We start from the raw sequence: 19,313 nt of genomic DNA, 5'->3' as shown, positions 1-19,313 counted from the left end.
ATTAGAAAAGGCCATTTGCTAAGATGTTTGATATGTTTGCACCAAATCGTTAAAAGCAATGTGATGTAGTTGTCAATCCTTGTTCCTTTGATCTTTCACAATCTAGAGAAAAGTGAGCTTACTGCATTCTTTGCTCTGGGTTGTTGCCATCCCTCTGCTCCTTGTTAAATGTGTGCCTCAATGGTCTAAATTTCACTGTTATAGGTTTCAGCATTTCAGGATTTTTACTTAAATGCATTTTAAAACCCTGTGTGGAATTATCGTCCACAGTAAATTCATTCAAGCAAGAAACAAGTGACCTAGAAAAATGGAATTAACATTATTAAAGAACTTTACTAAGCACTCAATGTTTTTATTTTCTAAAGGGCACAACATGTGTTATGATATTACTACAGATAACCTTTCTATGGAATGATTTAACTGCCAGGCACGGGTGTTGAAATTTTACATTAAAGTGGATGTAAACCCTCCATACACCCAGTGAAGTGAACAGCCTGAGATGATACACTGAGATGAAACAAATCTCTCTACATAGGTTTTACATGTATATCTGCTGTCTTTGTCTTTATATACTGTTTAGAATGTTCAGATCGAGTTAGGAAATTTTCTCTTGGCATACAGCCAAGATAGCTAAAATTGCTGATTGGAGGAAAGGCAGTGACTCTCAGAGGTGTTTTGTAACAGAGCCAGCTCCTTGCTAATCTCTTTATAGCAACTTCCACGGACAGAAATGTCAGGCTGCTTTTATCAGATGTGTCCGAGAATTTGTCAGGAGTTATCTGGCTGATTACAGAGGAACGGGTCAGGACAGTTATGGGACTTAGCTCTTGGAAGAGAGATAACAAAATACTGCAGATATATGTGCCCAGCTCAAATTTCATGAATTGGATTTACGTCCACTTTAAGACCCCTTTCACATGGAGACGGTTTTCAGGTGTTTTAGTGCTAGAAATAGCCTCTAAATAATGCCCAAAAACCCATTAATTTCAGTGTGTCTTTTCCAGGCATTTTTTTCCTGCATCAGAAACGGTTGGAAAGTAGGTTTTATGGTTTACGATGGCATTGTTCACACCCATAATGGACGGGCAGCTCCTGCTTATATGTGTATGTTTTTGCGTAGAAGTGACTTGTTACTGAAGGAGATATTTATTCCAGACTGTATTCTATATATAATAATAAAAAAATGTATTTACTTTTTCATTTGGAATCCAGAGGCAGAGACATGATGGGATTTAGAGTTTGAAAACAGCTAAAGTGCTGAGGTTGCCTATTCCTGCCCTGATTTTTGAGAATCCCACACTAGATGCAGCGCAATTATAGGATAAAAGATGGACGTTCCTTTGTGTATAGGATGTGAATGTGTCCTGACATAGACCTGTCACAAAAGGACAAAGCACTTTGATAAAGCTCCACCTTCCTGCCACTCATTATATGTCCTGGCATATAGCGCCCTACCTCCTTGTGAAGAATACAGCAGTGTGAGATGTTTAATCAAATATGCAGGTAAAGGACCTGGCCCCCTTTTTGCGATTCGGCACGGCGTCGCTTTAAATGACAATTGCGCGGTCGTGCGACGTGGCTCCCAAACAAAATTGCCGTCCTTTTTCCCACAAATAAAGCTTTATTTTGGTGGTATTTGATCACCTCCTGCGGTTTTTATTTTATGCGCTATAAACAAAAATAGAGCAACAATTTTGAAAAAAAATGCAATATTTTTAACTTTTTGCTATAATAAATATCCCCCAAAAATATATAAAAAAACGTTTTTTTTCCTTAGTTTAGGCCGATATGTATTCTTCTACATATTTTTGGTAAAAGAAATCGCAATAAGCGCTTATCGATTGGTTTGCGCAAAATTTAGAGTGTTTACAAAATGGATAGTTTTATTGCATTTTTATTAATATTTTTTTTTTTACTACTAATGGCGGCGATCAACAATTTTTTTTCGTGACTGCGACATTATGGCGGACACTTTGGACAATTTTGACACATTTTTGGGACCATTGTCATTTTCACAGCAAAAAGTGCTATAAAAATGCATTGTTTACTGTGGAAATGACAATTGCAGTTTGGGAGTTAACCACTAGGGGGCGCTTAAGTGCGACCTCATATGTGTTTCTAACTGTAGGGGGGGCGGGGCTGGACATGTGACGTCATTGATCGCCTTTCCCTATATCAGGGAACAGACGATCAATGACAGTGCCACTGTGAAGAACAGGGAAGGTGTGTTTACACACACCTCTGCCAGTTCTTCAGCTCCTGTGACCGGTCGCGGGACTACGACGGCTATCGGGTCCCCGCGGCCATGGTCATGGAGCTTCCGACCCACGGCTGGGCACTTAAAGAGGACGTACAGGTACGTGCTTGTGCCCAGCCGTGCCATTCTGCTGACGTATATCGGCGTTAGGCGGTCCTTAAGTGGTTAAATAAGGGGTTACTAATGCGCAAACCAATCAGGGTAAAGAAACTAATCCTAACTTTAGCAAAAAGCAGCTGCCACAACAAGGCAAAGTGTTCACACACTAAAATAAATCATTAAAACAGCGGGGTGTGGTGGCGCTTACTAATTAATTAAATAACAATAATATAATTAAGATTAAATAATGATCCTGAGTACAAATAATTTCCATGAAATATTGACTAATTCCTAAGTAGAGAAACAACGATAATCGCACTTCTGTGCAAATACAACAATAAATTAAGTGAAAAATATATAAAATAACTGTGTAAATAACCAAATGTGCAAAATAAGCAATCGTGCTAAATTGTGCAAATAAATACTTGTGCAAAATTGCAAACATCCAAAATAAGTGCAAAACGAATAAACTGTTGTGCAAAAAGTGTAAAACAGACAAATAAGTCCCAAAACTGTTTTTTTTTTTTTATCAGAAATAGTGTTCTCTGTGCAACAACATGCACTTCCATGAAGGAATTTCCTCGGTGCAATCACAGATCTCAGTGCTATGCAAATATTCAGAAATAAAATTCACACACCAAGTGCAGGATAAACAAAACAAATCCACAAGAATCCCCATGTGTGCAAGTGCTTTTTCCAGTGCACCTTGGCTGGCTTAAAATAAAGCCTCTTTAATTCACAGTGGCTGAGCGGTTCCTGATGGCAGCGATTCCCAGCTCATTTAAACAAGTAGACACTTCCCCGGAGTATTCACTCTCATTAATACAAAAGAGGAAGGCTCCATAGTGTAGTAAATTATAAAAATTCTATTCCATAAGGTGCATCAATACACTTACATTTAGACGATCAAAACATCAGCATGTAAACAATAACACTTCCGCCCTCGGCCGCGACTGGAAGTGATGTCACCACGACTCGTGACATAATTTCCGGTCGTGGCAGAGGTGTTATTGTTTACATGCTGAGGTTTTGATTGTCTAAATCAGGGGTGTCCAAACTTTTTTCAGAGAGGGCCAGATTTCATGAAGTGAAAGTGCGTGAGGGCCGACCATTTTGCCTGACATTCTTTGAACCATTAAAATTCGGTCTAAGTGTGTTCGTCCAAACACTAATACACTGCCCAACAAGAATTATCTTGCCTTTGTAGCTGTGTGTGGTAAAGAGATGAGCTTGGGTTTGTTATTTGGATATACCGTATTTATCGGCGTATAACATGCACCTTCACTTTAAGAGGGAAGTTTCAGGAAAAAAACGTACATTTTAAATAAAAGAACTGTGAAGCAAATAAGTGTCATTGCCCACCAGTGCAGCCTCTCCAATGCCCACCAGTGCAGCCTCTCCAATGCCCACCAGTGCAGCCTCTCCATTGCCACAAACGCAGCCTCTCCATTGCCACAAAACGCAGCCTGATCGATGCTCATCTGCAGCCTCAGAGGGAGCAGGGAGAGGGGCGGGACGAGTGCCAGATTACATACAGGAGAATCTCCTGTTTACACGGGGGCCTCTTTAATACAGACGCCGCAGAGTAAACGGAAAATTCTCCTGTGTGTAATATGATGGCTCTCGTCCCCTCCTGGTCCCCTCTGAGGCAGCGCCGGTAAATACAGTATGTCTCTTTTGTGGCCCTGGGGACCAAAACAAATAAAAAATGTGTGTGTGTGTGTGTGTGTGTGTGTGTGTGTGTATATATATATATATATATATATATATATATATATATATATATATATATATATATATATATATATATATATATATATATATATATATATATATATATAATGTGTGTGTGTGTATGTATATATATATATGTATATATATATATATATATATATATATATATATATATATATATATATATATGCCGCGGGCCGGACTTTGGACATGCCTGGTCTAAATGTAAGTGTATTGATGCACCTTATGGAATAAAATTTATAGAATTTCCTACACTATGGAGCCTTCCTCTTCCCTTTTGTATTAATGAGAGTGAATACTCCAGGGAAGTGTCTACTTGTTTTGTCTACTTTATTTTAAGCCAGCCAAGGTGAGAGGTTGGGGGAAACAAGGGCACCCACACTGGAAAAAGCACTTGCACACATAGGGATTCTTGTGGATCTGTTTTGTTTATCCTGCACTTTGTGTGTGAATTTTATTTCTGAATATTTGCATAGCACTGAGATCTGTGATTGCACCGAGGAAATTCCTGCATGGAAGTGCATGTTGTTGCACAGAGAACACTATTTCTGCTAAAAAAAAATTTGGTTCACTATTTCCTAAATACCTGTTTTGGGACTTGAGACTTTGGAATTATTTTGTCTTTTTTACACTTTTTGCACAACAGTATATCTGTTTTGCAATTTTGCACAAGTATTTGCTTATTTTGCACATTATTTGGTTATTTGCATAGTTATTTTATATATTTTTTACTTTATTTATTGTTGTATTTGCACAGAAGGAGTGTGATTATCATTGTTTCTCTACTCAGGAATTAGTCAATATTTCATTATTATTATTCAGGATCATTATTTCATCTTAATTATATTTTTGTTATTTAATTAATTAGTAAGCGCCACCACACCCCGCTGTTTTATTAGCAGTGTGAGATGGTATTCACCAGGAACATGGTACACAAGACAGGAAAAAAACAGTATAATTATTGCAGTATGTCTCTGTCCTGCTAATTCATGATATACCTTTCTGTGATCTGCAAAGTGCAATGAAGTAGGTGATGCAGAAGATCAACATGTCTTTATTTGTCAGTTTCCCAATGGACTTTGGGGAACGAGAACTCAATGGAGCAGTGGTCAGTGCCACAGACAGTATTTACCGTTTTTTTTTTTTTTACTGGAGTTTTGCTAGGTATTTTTTTTATGATGGGGCCCCTTTAGAGCTGAACTCCAGGCGTGGATTTTATTGCATTGTTACATTGATCAAGCTTGGACCAATGTCTGTATACTTATTTCATACCTGTAGGACTGCTGAAGAAGTGTAGAATCACTGTAGTAGTTTCTGCTACTACAGTGATCACCTTTGTCTTCAGGGTCCTGTACCAATTGGCTGCCCAGCTGCATAGTAAACACAGGGAAATGCTTGGCACTGGCCCCATTTACATAACACCTTTCATTTTCGGTTAGTGCATTGTGAAGGCATTTCATGATTGGATGAGGTGGGGATGGCATGATCTTCACCTCGTCCTATCAGAGAAAATGTTGCATTTATGGAGGGAAAAAGTACAGGACCTGGAAGTTCAGGACCTGGACTGTAGTATCTTTCACAGTCCCATGGGTATGGCTTGTGCATACTTGCAGTACATTGGACCAAGCTAAACCAATGTAACTAAAAAATAAAATCAATACCTGAGTTTCAACTTTTTGTTGAAGAAAAGTGTAATTGTGGTGAACATGTATCACATGGTGAACATGTATCACGCCCTCCTTTAAATTAGGCGGGCTTACGCCGGCCAATTTACGTTACGCTGGCGCAAGTTTAGGAGCGAGTGCTTTGTGAATACTGCTCTTGCCTCTCAGAGTTACGTCGGCGTAGCGCATATGAGAGGCACAAAGATGCAGGGTAAGTGATTCACCCTTTCCCCCCCACAGTGCATTAAGGGGTGATTGAGGAATAGTGTGGCAAAGCTTTATAGTTTAGTTGGAAGCAACCCTGGTATTATGGATGCAATATGGTTCAAGGGCTCCAGGGCATTCTGAAAGATAGTTCCTATGTTAACTAAATAACTTTGTATGTTGCCAAACTTTAAAATAAAATATTACAATTGTGTACTGTCTCAGCCTGGAGATATTGATACATTTTCATAGGAAGGGCGTGTTTGCAATGAGTTATGCTGCTGCTGTCTATAAAGCTGTTTAGACACATTAGCCAGGAACACAGAAGTTCTAAGTGCAAATAGCCCAGAACCATGAAATATATTCATTTCCTCACTTAACACCTTTAACACTGGAATTCATTTGCAGGCCAACTTTGTAATTACAATCATAAATTTGGCCTGTTACTGTTAGTGCTAAATTGGACTTGTGCGTAATATCCATATATTTTGTTAACGACAAATCGTTCCTAATTTTTCATGCTAAAATATTTTATTTAGTAGGAACATTATTTCAGTTGTTTTCCACAGTTGACCTGTGTTTTTTATAGATATATTTATTCCTGAATTAACTTTCCAGGTGATTAGTTGCTAGGTGGTCCTAGCAACCAATCACCAGCTTGTTAATATTAAAGCGGAGTTCCACCTAAAAATCGAACTTCCGCTTAATCCACTCCTTCCCCCCTTACATGCCACATTTGGCATGTAATTTTTTTGGGGCGGGAGTGGAGGGGTCAGGAGGAGTGGGACTTCCTGTCCCACTTCCTCCTTCCGCCGAGGGGCTGGTAAGGCGAATAGCTTAATCGCCTTATTGCAGCCCCTCCCCTTAGGCGAGCGCCTGTCCAATCGGAGGTGCCGCTCGCGCAGTGGGTGCCCGGCCGTGAAGCCGAAAGCTGTCACTGCCGGGTGCCCACACTAGGAATGAATACGCCGGCTGGCGAGGGGGGGCGAGGAGCGGAGCCCCGGCCGGCGCGTTGCTGGAACCGTGGAGCAGGTAAGTGTCTGTTTATTAAAAGCCAGCAGCTACACTTTTTGTAGCTGCTGACTTTTAATAAACTTAAAAAAAGGCTGGAACACCCCTTTAAAAATAAACTCAGGAAGCCCCCGCTGTCTAATCAGTGCTGCTGTGTGTCTCTCCCATGTTCTCATTCAGCTCCCTGCTCTGCTCTGTCTCCCTCTCTGCATGGGTCAAGGTAGGACAGGGCAGAGCTGCGAGGGGAGGGAGGGGCTGTGCAATATGCAGTGGGTATGTGTAGGGTGGCTGTGTAATATGCAGGGGGGCTGTGTAATTTGAAAGGGTCCGGATTATTATCTTTATTGATTAGCAGGTGAATGCGGCCCTCCATGCATTCACATACATTAAATCTGGCCCCTAAGTGGAAAAAGGTTGCCTGGCAGAATGTATGTTTTTTTTTTTGGCCATTTTCCAGAAAGTATGAATAACACAATTTTTTTTCTTTCACTCATGGTTAGTGTTTAGCTGAAGCCATTTACAGTTGCAAGAAAAAGTTTGTGAACCCCTTTGGAATGATATGGATTTCTGCACAAATTGTTCATAAAATGTGATCTGATCTTCATCTAAGTCACAACAATAGACAATCACAGTCTGCTTAAACTAATAACACACAATGAATTAAGTGTTACCATGTTTTTATTGAACACACCATGTAAACATCCACAGTGCAGGTGGAAAAAGTATGTGAACCCCTAGACTAATGACATCTCCAAGAGCTAATTGGAGTTAGGTGTCAGCCAACTGGAGTCCAATCAATGAGATGAGATTGGAGGTTTAGGTTACAGCTGCCCTATAAAAAAACACACCAGTTCTGGGTTTGCTTTTCACAAGAAGTATTGCCTGATGTGAATGATGCCTTGCACAAAAGAGCTCTCGGAAGACCTACGATTTGTTGACTTGCATAAAGATGGAAAGGGTTATAAAAGTATCTCCAAAAGCCTTGCTGTTCATCAGTCCACGGTAAGACAAATTGTCTATGAATGGAGAAAGTTGGGCACTGCTGCTACTCCCCCTAGGAGTGGCCGTCCTGTAAAGATGACTGCAAGAGCACAGCGCAGACTGCTCAATGAGGTGAAGAAGAATCCTAGAGTGTCAGCATATGCCATAGACTTTTGTAAGTATTTAGCTAACATCCCTGTTTGCGAATCTACGTCTACGAATCTATGCGTAAAACACTAAACAAGAATGGATTTCATGGGAGGATACCACAGAGGAAGCCACTGCTGTCCAAAAAACATTGCTACACGTTTACAGTTTGCACAAGAGCACCTGGATGTTCCACAACAGTACTGGCAAAATACTCTGTGGACAGCTGAAACCAAAGTTGAATTGTGTGGAGAGCAAGAGGCACAGCACACCAACATCAAAACCTCATCCCATCATGGTTTGGGGCTGCTTTGCTGCGTCAGGGCCTGGATGGATTGCTATCATCGAAGGAAAAATTAATTCCCAAGTTTATCAAAACATTTTGCCGGAGAACTTAAGGCCATCTGTCCACCAGCTGAAGCTCAACAGAAGATGGGTATTGCAACAGGACAACGACCCAAAGCATAAAAGAAAATACGCCTTCTGGAGTGGCCCAGTGAGAGTCTCGACCTCAACTCAATCGAGATGATGTGGCATGACCTCAAGAAAGCGATTCACACCAGACATCCCACGAATATTTCTGAACTGAAACAGTTCTGTAAAGAGGAATGGTCAAGAATTACTCCTGAACGTTGTGCACGTCTGATCTGCAACTACAGGAAACATTTGGTTGAAGTTATTGCTGCCAAAGGAGGTTCAACCAGTTATTAAATCCAAGGGTTCACATACTTTTTCCACGTGCACTGTGAATGTTTACATGGTGTGTTCAATAAAAACATTGTAACATTAATTTCTTTGTGTGCTATTAGTTTAAGCAGACTGTGATTGTCTATTGTTGTGACTTAGATGAAGATCAGATCACATTTTATCACCAATTTGTGCAGAAATCCATATCATTCCAAAAGGATTCACATACTTTTTCTTGCAACTGTATTATCAATCAACTAGGTTTACTCTTTTTAAATCATAATGACAACAGACTCTAACCAAATGACCCTGATCAAAAGTTTACATACCCCAGTTCTTAATACCGTGTATGCCCCCTTTAACATTAATGCCAGCTTGATGTCTTTTGTGGATGAGGCTCTTTATCTTCTCAGATGGTAAAGCTGCCCATTCCTCTTGGGAAAAAAGCCTACAGTTCTTGTAAATTCTTGCGCTGTCTTGCATGAACTGCACGTTTTTGAGATCTCCCCAGAGTGGTTCAATGATATTGAGGTCAGGAGACTGAGATGGCCACTCCAGAACCTTCACTTTATTCTGCTGTAGCCAATGACAAGTCAACTTTGCCTTGTGTTTTGGTTTATTGTCATATTGGAATGTCCAAGTACGTCCCATGCGCAGCTTCCTGACTGATGAATGCAAATGTTCCTGTAGCTGCAGGCATCATTCAGATATCCCTGCACAAAGTCAAGGACGTTATATGCCGGCGGGCGGGAAGTGGTTAAAAAGCATTTTTTTCCCAGAGTATTTTCGGGCTATTGCAGAGTATTGGTGCGTGGGGTATTGCAGAGTATTGGTGCGTGGGGTATTGCAGAGTATTGGTGCGTGGGGTATTGCAGAGTATTGGTGCGTGGGGTATTGCAGAGTATTGGTGCGTGGGGTATTGCAGAGTATTGGTGCGTGGGGTATTGCAGAGTATTGGCGCAGTGGGTATTGCAGAGTACTGGCAGGGAAGGAAGAGTATTGCTGGGGGTATTGCAGAGTATTGGGGCGGGGGTTGCATTGATGGCTGAGCAGGGATGGCTGGATCTGTGACTGCAATAGTCACAGATCCAGCCACAGCGCTGCTGACACCCGCTCTCCCCCTCTCACAGTGTACCCATCGGTACAGAGAGAGGAGGGAGGAACCGGCGTCATCAAATGACGCCGGTTTGTTTACATGTGATCGCTCCGTCATTGGACGGAGCGATCACGTGGTAAACGGCCGCTATCAGCGGCAATTTACCGCGAACCGTGATGCGCCGGGTCCTCTGGACCCGCCAGTCACGGACATTTCCGTGGGCGCGCCCCAGGGGAGAACGGGAGCGCGATTCTGGGAGAACGTTGTATAACGTCCACCCGGGGTTAAGGAACCACCCTGCACCCGTTATTTTACGGCGTGCAGTGGTTAAATCAAAAAGTAAGATATTATTTTTTTTTTCAAAATTGTCGCTCTTAAAAACCGCAGAGGTGATCAAATACCACCAAAAGAAAGCTCTATTTGTGGGGAAAAAAAGAGCGTAAATTTTGTTTGGGAGCCACGTCGCACGACCGCGCAATTGTCATTCAAAGTGCGACAGCGCTGAAAACTAAAAATTGGTCTGGGCAGGAAGGGGGTGAAAATGCCCTGTATGGAAGTGGTTAAATGGTTAATTACAGACTGCCTGGACCCAAATTCAGTGGCTTCACTGCTTCTTTTTACTGCTTGTTAAAAATATTTGAATATCCAAGGTCTTTCTGCAGTTCTACTTTAAGCACTAGCAGCATGCCCAAAGGCTTCTCTGGTGCTGGGTGATTTTAAATGATGCAGAGAGCTTTCCTGATGTCAGGTGAGACTTTAAGAACAGCGCTAGAGAGGGGATGGGTATTGCAACAAGGTCAGAATTATTTTTATTTTTTCAGCTTTAAAAGTAACCTTGGGTACAATAACTCTACTTTCACAGATACTATAGGTCCATACATACCTCATAAAGTCACATTTATTTCCTTTTTCTTTCTACTGAATTAGGGATTGAGATGTATTCACATACGTTTCATATAAAGTCCTACTACGTTCCCACTTCCTCCTCTTTTTCATATTTCCCAGATGTGTCCTGTAAGCCTTCAGCACTATATCCAAAACCCCAAAAAATAAAAAAATAATAGCCAGAGATACAGTATACTATTCAGTATGTGTGTTTTTTTTTCCCCCCCTGTACCTAGAAGTGTCAATTGTATTTTCTGTAGCACATTTGTAAGTGTGGTTGATCAGATGCTGGAATTGTATTGTAGGGTTGCCGGTCATATTCAGCCGTTCTATGTATACTTAGTAAATGCAACATTTTATTTCATTTTTTTAAATACCCTGTTTTATTATTGAGTTATTAAATTTTAAAACTTTATTTGATTTTGAGTGTTGCCTTTCTTTCTTCCCCCGATTCTACAGTGCTCTGTCAGAGGTGGAGAAATCGGCCCTGCGAGCGGGACTCATCACCAACTTCAATGAGCCAGTAAATCAGGTTAGTGCAGAATTGAATACTGATGAGTCGCTTACATCTTCTATTGCTGTTCCTATGGGAATGGAATTGTGCTATTTTCCATCGAAATAAACACTTTGAAAATGAAATGCAGTAGATAAACAGTGCAGGTCGGGAGTCCTCTCTTTTCATATGATTGGTAAAGTGGTGTCAGCTTCTATTTATTCTTTAACAAAACAATAGTTTAATTATTTTATATTCTTTTCAGTAAGTTCCTGACTAGCGGGTGGCATACAAAATGTGATTTGTTCTTTCACACTGGAGGCATTTTTCAGGTGCTTTAGCGCTAAAAACAGTGCATTTAAAGTGCCTGAAAAATGCCTCAACTGCAATCCCAGTGTAAACGCCTGAGTGCTGGCAGGGCGTCAAAAAAAGTCCTGCCAGCAGCTTCTTTGCAGCGCTTTAGGAGCGGTGAATACACCACTCCTAAAGCGCCCCTGCCCATTGAAATCAATGGGCAGTGCTGGCAAATCGCTTTTAAAGCGTTGCGGGCGCTTTTAACCCTTTTTTGTCCGCTAGCGGGGGTTTAAAAGCACTGCAAAAACTACGGTAAAGCACCGCTAAAAATACCAATGATGACGCCTGGACGCTTTCAGTGTGAAAGCACTCTTAAAGCAGGGCTCAACAATATCCGGGCGCCCGGTTGCAATTGCGACCTGGCGCACGGGGAATCTTAGGCTTGCAGAAGGCCGCAAAGCCGCAGCCTCAATTACCGGCCGGTAATCCTGTGTCCCTGTGCGCCCCCCACCTCCCCTGCTGCGCCCGCTGGTAATTGAGGCCGTGGCTTTGCGGCCTTCTGCAGGACTAAGCTTCCTTCTGTGATCTGGCGCCATCTTATGGTGGCCGTTGTGAAAGATAATGTTACGCAGACTAAATTGATACCCAACATGTCACGCTTCAAAATTGTGTCCGCTCGTGGAATGGCGACAAACTTTTTTACCCTTTATAATCTCTATAGGCGACGTTTAAAAAATTCTACAGGTTGCATGTTTTGAGTTACAGAGGAGGTCTAGGGCTAGAATTATTGCTCTCACTCTACCAATCGCGGCGATACCTCACATGTGTGGTTTGAATACCGTTTACATATGCGGGCGCTACTCACGTATGCGTTCGCTTCTGCGTGCGAGCTTGACAGGACGGGGTGCGTTTTCTGGCTCCTAACTTTTTTAGCTGGCTCCTAGATTCCAAGCAAATTTGTCAAACTCTGGCTTAAAGTATATGTAAACCCAATCACAAAAATCGATTATATGAGCTATAACATGTAAAAGAAAATTTAAAATGTTATTTTAAATATTTTATAATATTTGGAGATTTTGCAATGAAAGTCCTTATTCAGGTACTTTCTGTGACAACAATGTCTCTAATTTGTGCTCCCAATGGAGAGTACAAATGGCCATGCTGATGTACAAAGCACAGACAAAATCAACTGTTTTCATCATCGGGGTCAAATCTGCTCTTTGGTGGGCAGCCATTATTTATGCATGCTGTTGTTACTATGACGTGTATATTTCCTGTTTTTAAGAAAATATGCGAATCGCTCTCTTTTCCAAAAGAATACTATGTGGTGTAAATTCAAAATAAATAAAATAAAATAGTGACCCCTAGTGGGAGTATTGCATATGACAGCAAAAATATATATCACAATGAAAGTGGTATGTGCAACCAGTGACCTCTAGTAGGTACAAAAATTATAACACATATTTCACAATAAAATTAATATGTACAACCAATGACCTCTAGTGGTTACATAAGGTATATCACACTATATATATCTATAGATATCTATATCTATATCTATATCTATATCTATATCTATATATATATAATCTATATCTCTCAAGCAAAGTCAATTAATCCAGTGATATCTTCTGTGAATCAATGCTGTCCACACACAATCCAACGGTGAATGATAACAAATGAGTGACTTCACACCACGTGCAATAATCGTATGTAAAATCCGACAGGCTGGTTGAACCTAAGTTGATTCATCACTCAACATGAGTACATTCGGCCTGCCCATACCTGGTTCAAATTTTAGGTGGTTCCCTCTGGACCAGCCCAGATTCATCTGCGTAGGGCCAGCTTTAGTGTCTGTAGCACACTTCCTTCTAGCCTTAAAAATGGATAGTCACCCAACAGTTTGTCTTTAGAAAAGTTCTGGTCTTTTTAGATTCTCGAGGGAAGTCAGATCTTTCCTGATTCAATTTCTGTTTAATGTTATTAGCTGTCTTTTCTTTACATGATTGCACTGTTTTTTTTCTTGCAGATTGCTACTCAGATTGCGGTTTTAATAGCTAAAGTGGCAAGGCTTGATTGTCCCAAGCAGTGGCCTGAACTTATCCCAACTCTCGTTGAATCCCTAAAAGTTCAAGATGATCTTCGTCAGCACAGAGCATTGCTTACTTTTTATCATGTGACCAAGACTTTGTCTTCCAAAAGACTTGCAGCAGATAAGAAGCTCTTTCAAGGCGTAAGTAAATTCTTTGTTCTGTTCTCTGATCAGAGGGTTTTCACCTCGAGCTGGCAGTGTAGAGATTTATAGAGATCACATTCCAAAACAGAAATGCTGAGCTCATAACCTTTATAATGTATGCTTAAAGAAGATTTCAATTACAATTTTTTATTTTTCATTGGTTTTCTTTGGGACATATAATAATACTATATTAATGGTAAATTGGTGTGCTTATGACCAGTTCAATTTCAAAGAATCCATCATCCCTCTAAATTCAGTTTTTGTGTGTTTTTTTCCTTTTCCAGCATAATGATACAGAATGTTGCCTTGAGTTCCACATATTTTAGGTAGAGCCATAAAATGTATTTTTGTTTTAGTTAGAGTAGGAAATAATGAAATTAAGCCTATGTGTGGTATTGACCATAGTCGTTAAGAAAAAAAAATGACCAGAACGGTGGTGAAGGTAAAATTGTTCCATAGGGACACCTGTTTCTCTGAAAATTATTTTAGAGGGGATTTTTACTTTGACATGCAACAGACTTTGGTTCTTTTGCTGTTGTCTTTAAAACACAAGCAAGGGAAAGCTCAACCCTGCCCCCCCCCCCCCCCGGGAAGATTAAAGCCCCTAGCTGTTCTAATGGGTAGGGTCAATGTTCTAGCATGCGTTTCGTAAGCTTTTCATATATTATTAAAATGAACATTCTGCCTTGTTTATTGTACATACTGCAGGCTTTGCCAGTTCATATTGTAAGCTCATATCTGAGGGCAGTCAACCACACATTTTCACCGCTCTTTTGGACCCCAAACCTCCACATTTGTCCCAGTCAAGTCTACATCTTCCCAAACTACAGGGAGCATGGTGCTTGTGGATATAGCATCCTACCAGGCCACCTGCAGGATTTGAGACTGGTGCCGCCATGTTTCTTTTAAGAAGTGGGTAGATGCAAGACGAGCGCTTTCTGAAATTCCACTGTCGAGCCTCTCGTGGTGTTTGACAAGGATTCTTCAGACTGCACCCCACTGCAGATGAGACCTGGAGTATATACACGCAAGTGTCCCAGAAGAAACCGATTTCTCCAGAACCATCATGTGGAACCCATCATTTAGCCCGGGACTGTCAAATCAGAGTTTTAAGATATTACAGCAACGGAAGTTATTCAGAAGACTGTTCCCATTCCTGGGCCTATGGCTTTGTAGGGCATAAATAGCCGCAAATCCAGCTTTCTTATTTTGGAAGAAAATACAACTCTCTCACTTTGTCTTCCCTTCCCACAGCTTAATTTTTCACATGTAAACATACACATTTTCAACAGGCTATGTGTCAGCCATACGCCTTTGTATCATACAATGTCTCAGACTTACTGCTTACTTAACCTCCCCAAGGCAGTTTTTAAGCCGCCAAATGGGAAAGGGACCTTTGCATATCCTTTTCTGATAAACACCTAGATCTGATCTTCCTTTTTACGTACAAAACTTTACTTTTCTCTAGATACCAAAAATCGGGATTTAAAATCCTGACCAGATGGTACTATATACCCCACAGGATCCACAAAATGTCCCCACAGTGCGTGGTGACGTGTTGGAGGTGCAGAGAAGAAGTGGGATACATGCTGCATATTTTTGGGTCCTGTAGTAAGCTCCAAACATAGTCGAAGGTAGTCGAATCTAGTCGAAGGTACATCAAATTACCCAAGACTTTATGGACTATGAGATACCTTGATATCTGGCCTTTTTTCTGTTACACGATTTCCAGTAAGCCCGATATAGGCATTATATTGTAATTGATGAGTGCAGCAAAAAGTTGTATTCCTATCTTTTGGAAACAGAGAAGTTACCAGGGAGGAGTTCCTCCAGAAATAGTTGTATTGAAATGATATTGTGTACTCACCGGCTTACAAATTTTTGCTGGAAACAACGTGAGCGAGGTGACATCTGCATCATCCTGTCCCCCTTCTTGCTCAGGGGGAAATCCCTCTCCCTTTTTTAAAGGCATAATGTGCTAGTATGCATTGCATACTGGCACATTATGTGAAACTTTCCTGTTAAAGCCCTCAATGTCACCACTGGAGGCCGCATCCATCGTCACCCGCCTTCCTTTCTGGGTCCACAGACTCTTGCTGTGTGACTGGCAAGGAGCCGTGTGACGTCACAGGCCTCTGAACAGGTGGCTGTTCCTTCAGAGCACATGCACCAATGACGTCATCAGCCTCATATACAGTAAATATCTCCTAAACCGCGCACGTTTAGGAGAGAATTACAGTATGGGTTACCTATAGGTTCAAACAATTGATGGAAGTTTACTATCACTTTAAGGATATGTGGGGCAAATGCAAAATTAGGAATCTGTCATCTGCATTGCAAACATTACCTTAGTGCCTACTGGCTCACCTAATGTCTGACTTGTGTGCACTGTGCAGTGTTCATAGCCTGCTGATACTTAAATTATTGTGCCTGCAAACTGAAGATTAGGAGGTGAGGTTTCTTCTCAGACTGAAGAGAAGCACACATTCTTTATCATTCAACCTGAGACCGACTACTTCTTAGCCCATGGACACGCTGGGATTGATTTACTAAAACTGGAGATTAAAAAATCTGGTTCAGTGTGCATGGTAGCCAATCGGCTTCTAAGTTCAGCTTGTTCAATTAAGCTTTGACAATAAAACCTAGAAGCTGATTGGTTTCTATGCAGAGCTGCACCAAATTTTTAAGCTGTTATCATTGCCCTGTGTACCAATGAAAAGCAGGGGTTTGTGGATATTTTAATATTTCCAATGCAGATTATGTTTGTCGGGTTCTCATTTCTTTTTGCCTAACATACAGTTAACATTTACACAAGATGACCTAGAACCATCTGTTTTTAATGGTGGGCTACTGTGACATGGGTATTTAGTTGTTTTTGTGATCATAGGCTGATGTGCTTGAAGTGTCCTGCTATGCAGGTCTTTTTACCTCTTTTCTTTCTTGAAACGGACCCCATTATCCACCTGGATTTAGCGGCATATCCTGGCTAGTGCCTTGTTGGTTGCCTAATCCTCTATCGACTACAGATCACCTTTATATCACTGATTTATTAATATTTACTTAGTGAAAATGCCAATATATTGATTTCACTCATTTTGATTTTTGTGTGATGCATATGGTTAAGTACTGACACCTAGCGCTCATTCATTTTGGTTTATTTGATTTATTATTGCTGTGCGCTCTGCACAATATGGTGGGAAGCGCTACAGGGGTGGTTTATCATAGATTGTAAAGAGAACCTGTGGTGCAGTGTTCTTTGGATCAATAAAAATGTTGTGAAAGTAAAAAAGGTTGAAGTTCAGTAAAATATTTGTCCAATAGTTCACGTTGGCAAACTTTTTTTGTATGCATCTGAACTGCTTTTCGTGCTTATAAAAGTCAATGCAAATACAAAAGAAATTCAAAGCCGCATGATTCAACTCGGAAATAACTTGCTGAGCAACTGAAAAACAAATCGATGTACCTTTAAACATCTCTGAAACGGCACAAAAGCAGCACTGCATTTGACTTGTTTCTAAATCTGAAGTCCGTCTACACAAACTCTTAAAAATGAAAGCGGAACTAAACCCTCTTATTCTTTACAGCCAAGGAAGCTGCCATCTTAGCCATGGTTTGTTTTGCAGTTGCTGTGTTAGTGCACATGTGATCAGTTGTGGCAACAGGCATTTGACATCTCGATTGAAACACACACATATAATAAATATCCCCAAAATATCTATAAAAAAACAAAATTTTCTCACCTCGTCTTTCAGGACAGCACCTGGAGAGAGCGCAGCTCCACCCACTTCCCAGGAAACACTGCAGTCAATGCTATAAATTCCGCCCCCTTCCACCATGGCCTCAGTTGTAGTGTTTCCTCCGGCCATGGTGGAAGCGCTGCAGGGAACCAGGGGTGTGCTGTTCTCTCCCCAGGCGGGGAAGGTGGATTGTGTTGAGCATACCGGTGTTTTAGGTTAGGAGGTGATCCTCCAGAGGCGGACCCGACTTCTCCCCTGACGCGCGGGTGAAGGTCGGGTGCTTCTCCTCTTCGGTCCGGCGAGGACAGAGGCTGCTGGAGGTCCCGCTCCCTTAGTCCGGGCATCGTAGCTTGCGGGGGGGCGGTCAGGTGCCGTCCTTCCGGCATACGAGGCTCCGGAGCGGAGGGCGTAGTGACGTCCTTTCCGGGTGGAGGCGGGACTTCCGGCGGCGCGTGGCGGCTTCCGGTTCCGGCCGCCTGGAACGCAAGAGGGGGAGTGAGCCTCGGCGGTGCTATTTCCGGGTCTCGCAGCGGCGAGAGGAACCCGGGAGATTTAAAAGAGCTGTCGCACGCCCGCAGCGTTCTGGGACCATGGAGCCAGAAGACGCAGCGGAGGTGGCGGGAGCAGGAGCCACAAGCACCAGCCCGGCCCAGGTAGGAGACCCAGCGAGGGTCAATGTACCAGGGTGTTGTTATGTCCCTCTTTTCTGCCCCTTCGGGGGAGGGGAGCCTGCCTCACTCACCCTAGTCACTTCTGTGGGTGCGTGTAGTTTTCTGGTACAGCGGTGATGGGTGCTGGTCTTTATTTGTTCACTAGCTGTGTGCACTTGGGTGTTTTGTGGCTGGCGTACAAAGGTTAAACATAGCGTTGTTGTCCTTTGTGTCGTTTCAGAAAGTTAAAGAAAAACTTAAAGTGGTAGAACCTCCTCCTTCCAAGAAGCGGTGTGCTACTTGTAAAGCTTCCCTTAAAGGGAACTGGACCAAACCTTTATGCAAAACTTGTATTGCGGAGATTGTCAGGGGGGAAGCCTCTACTAGTTCGGCCTCTGAGCAGACCACCGTCAAGGGAACGGGAGAGTTGCTCTCTTCATTTAGGGAGGAGTTGCACCAGACTTTCCAGTCTTTTCGCTCCTTCCTGGACAAGGGTCCGACTAAAGGATCTAAGGCCAGGGCCAGTACCCCCTCCACATCCAGAAGGTTAGACAGTGAGTCCGAGGAGGAGGAACCTGAAAATGCTATTTCAGGATCAGAGGCGGAGGATGAAGACGAAAGGGATACTTCTTCCTCACGCTATAAACTGTCCTTAGAGGAGGTTGATGACCTATTAAGGACAATTCATTCTACCCTAAACATTAAAGAAGATGCGACTCAGCTGTCATTGCATGACAGGATGTACCAGGGTTTGGATGAGGTAAAACATCGTACCTTCCCGGTACATAAAGTATTGTCTGAGACAATTAAAAGAGAATGGAAGGACCCAGAGAAGGCACCCTTCTTTTCTAAATCTCTGAAAAGGAGATTTCCTTTCAATGAGGATCCAACGCAGGCCTGGAATAAAAGGCCTAAACTGGATGCAGCATTCTCAAAAGTTTCCCGCAATACGGACCTAGCTTTTGAGGATACAGGTGCCCTTAAGGATCCCCTGGATAAAAGAGCAGATAGCCTGCTCAAAAAAGCCTGGGATACCTCCTTGATTAATCTTAAACCAGCTATGGCATCCACTGTGGTGGCCAGAAACCTTGAGCATTGGCTGGATCAGCTCAAAGGT

General features: G+C 42.0%; 1 protein-coding gene across 2 annotated transcripts in view; it reads left to right on the top strand.

Annotated features, from left to right (window-relative positions):
• Positions 1-19,313, top strand: part of IPO11 (importin 11) — a 652,108-nt gene that overhangs the window by 41,515 nt on the left and 591,280 nt on the right. For both annotated transcript variants that reach the window (XM_040340423.1, XM_040340415.1), the window contains 2 exons: positions 11,246-11,318; positions 13,603-13,806. In XM_040340423.1, coding sequence (XP_040196357.1) covers positions 11,246-11,318; positions 13,603-13,806 — 277 coding nt within the window. The remainder of the gene's footprint in view (positions 1-11,245; positions 11,319-13,602; positions 13,807-19,313) is intronic.

This window comes from Rana temporaria, chromosome 1 (genome assembly GCF_905171775.1).
Source record: "Rana temporaria chromosome 1, aRanTem1.1, whole genome shotgun sequence".
Lineage (NCBI taxonomy): Eukaryota > Metazoa > Chordata > Amphibia > Anura > Ranidae > Rana > Rana temporaria.
This window is presented reverse-complemented; position numbering and strand designations above follow the sequence as displayed.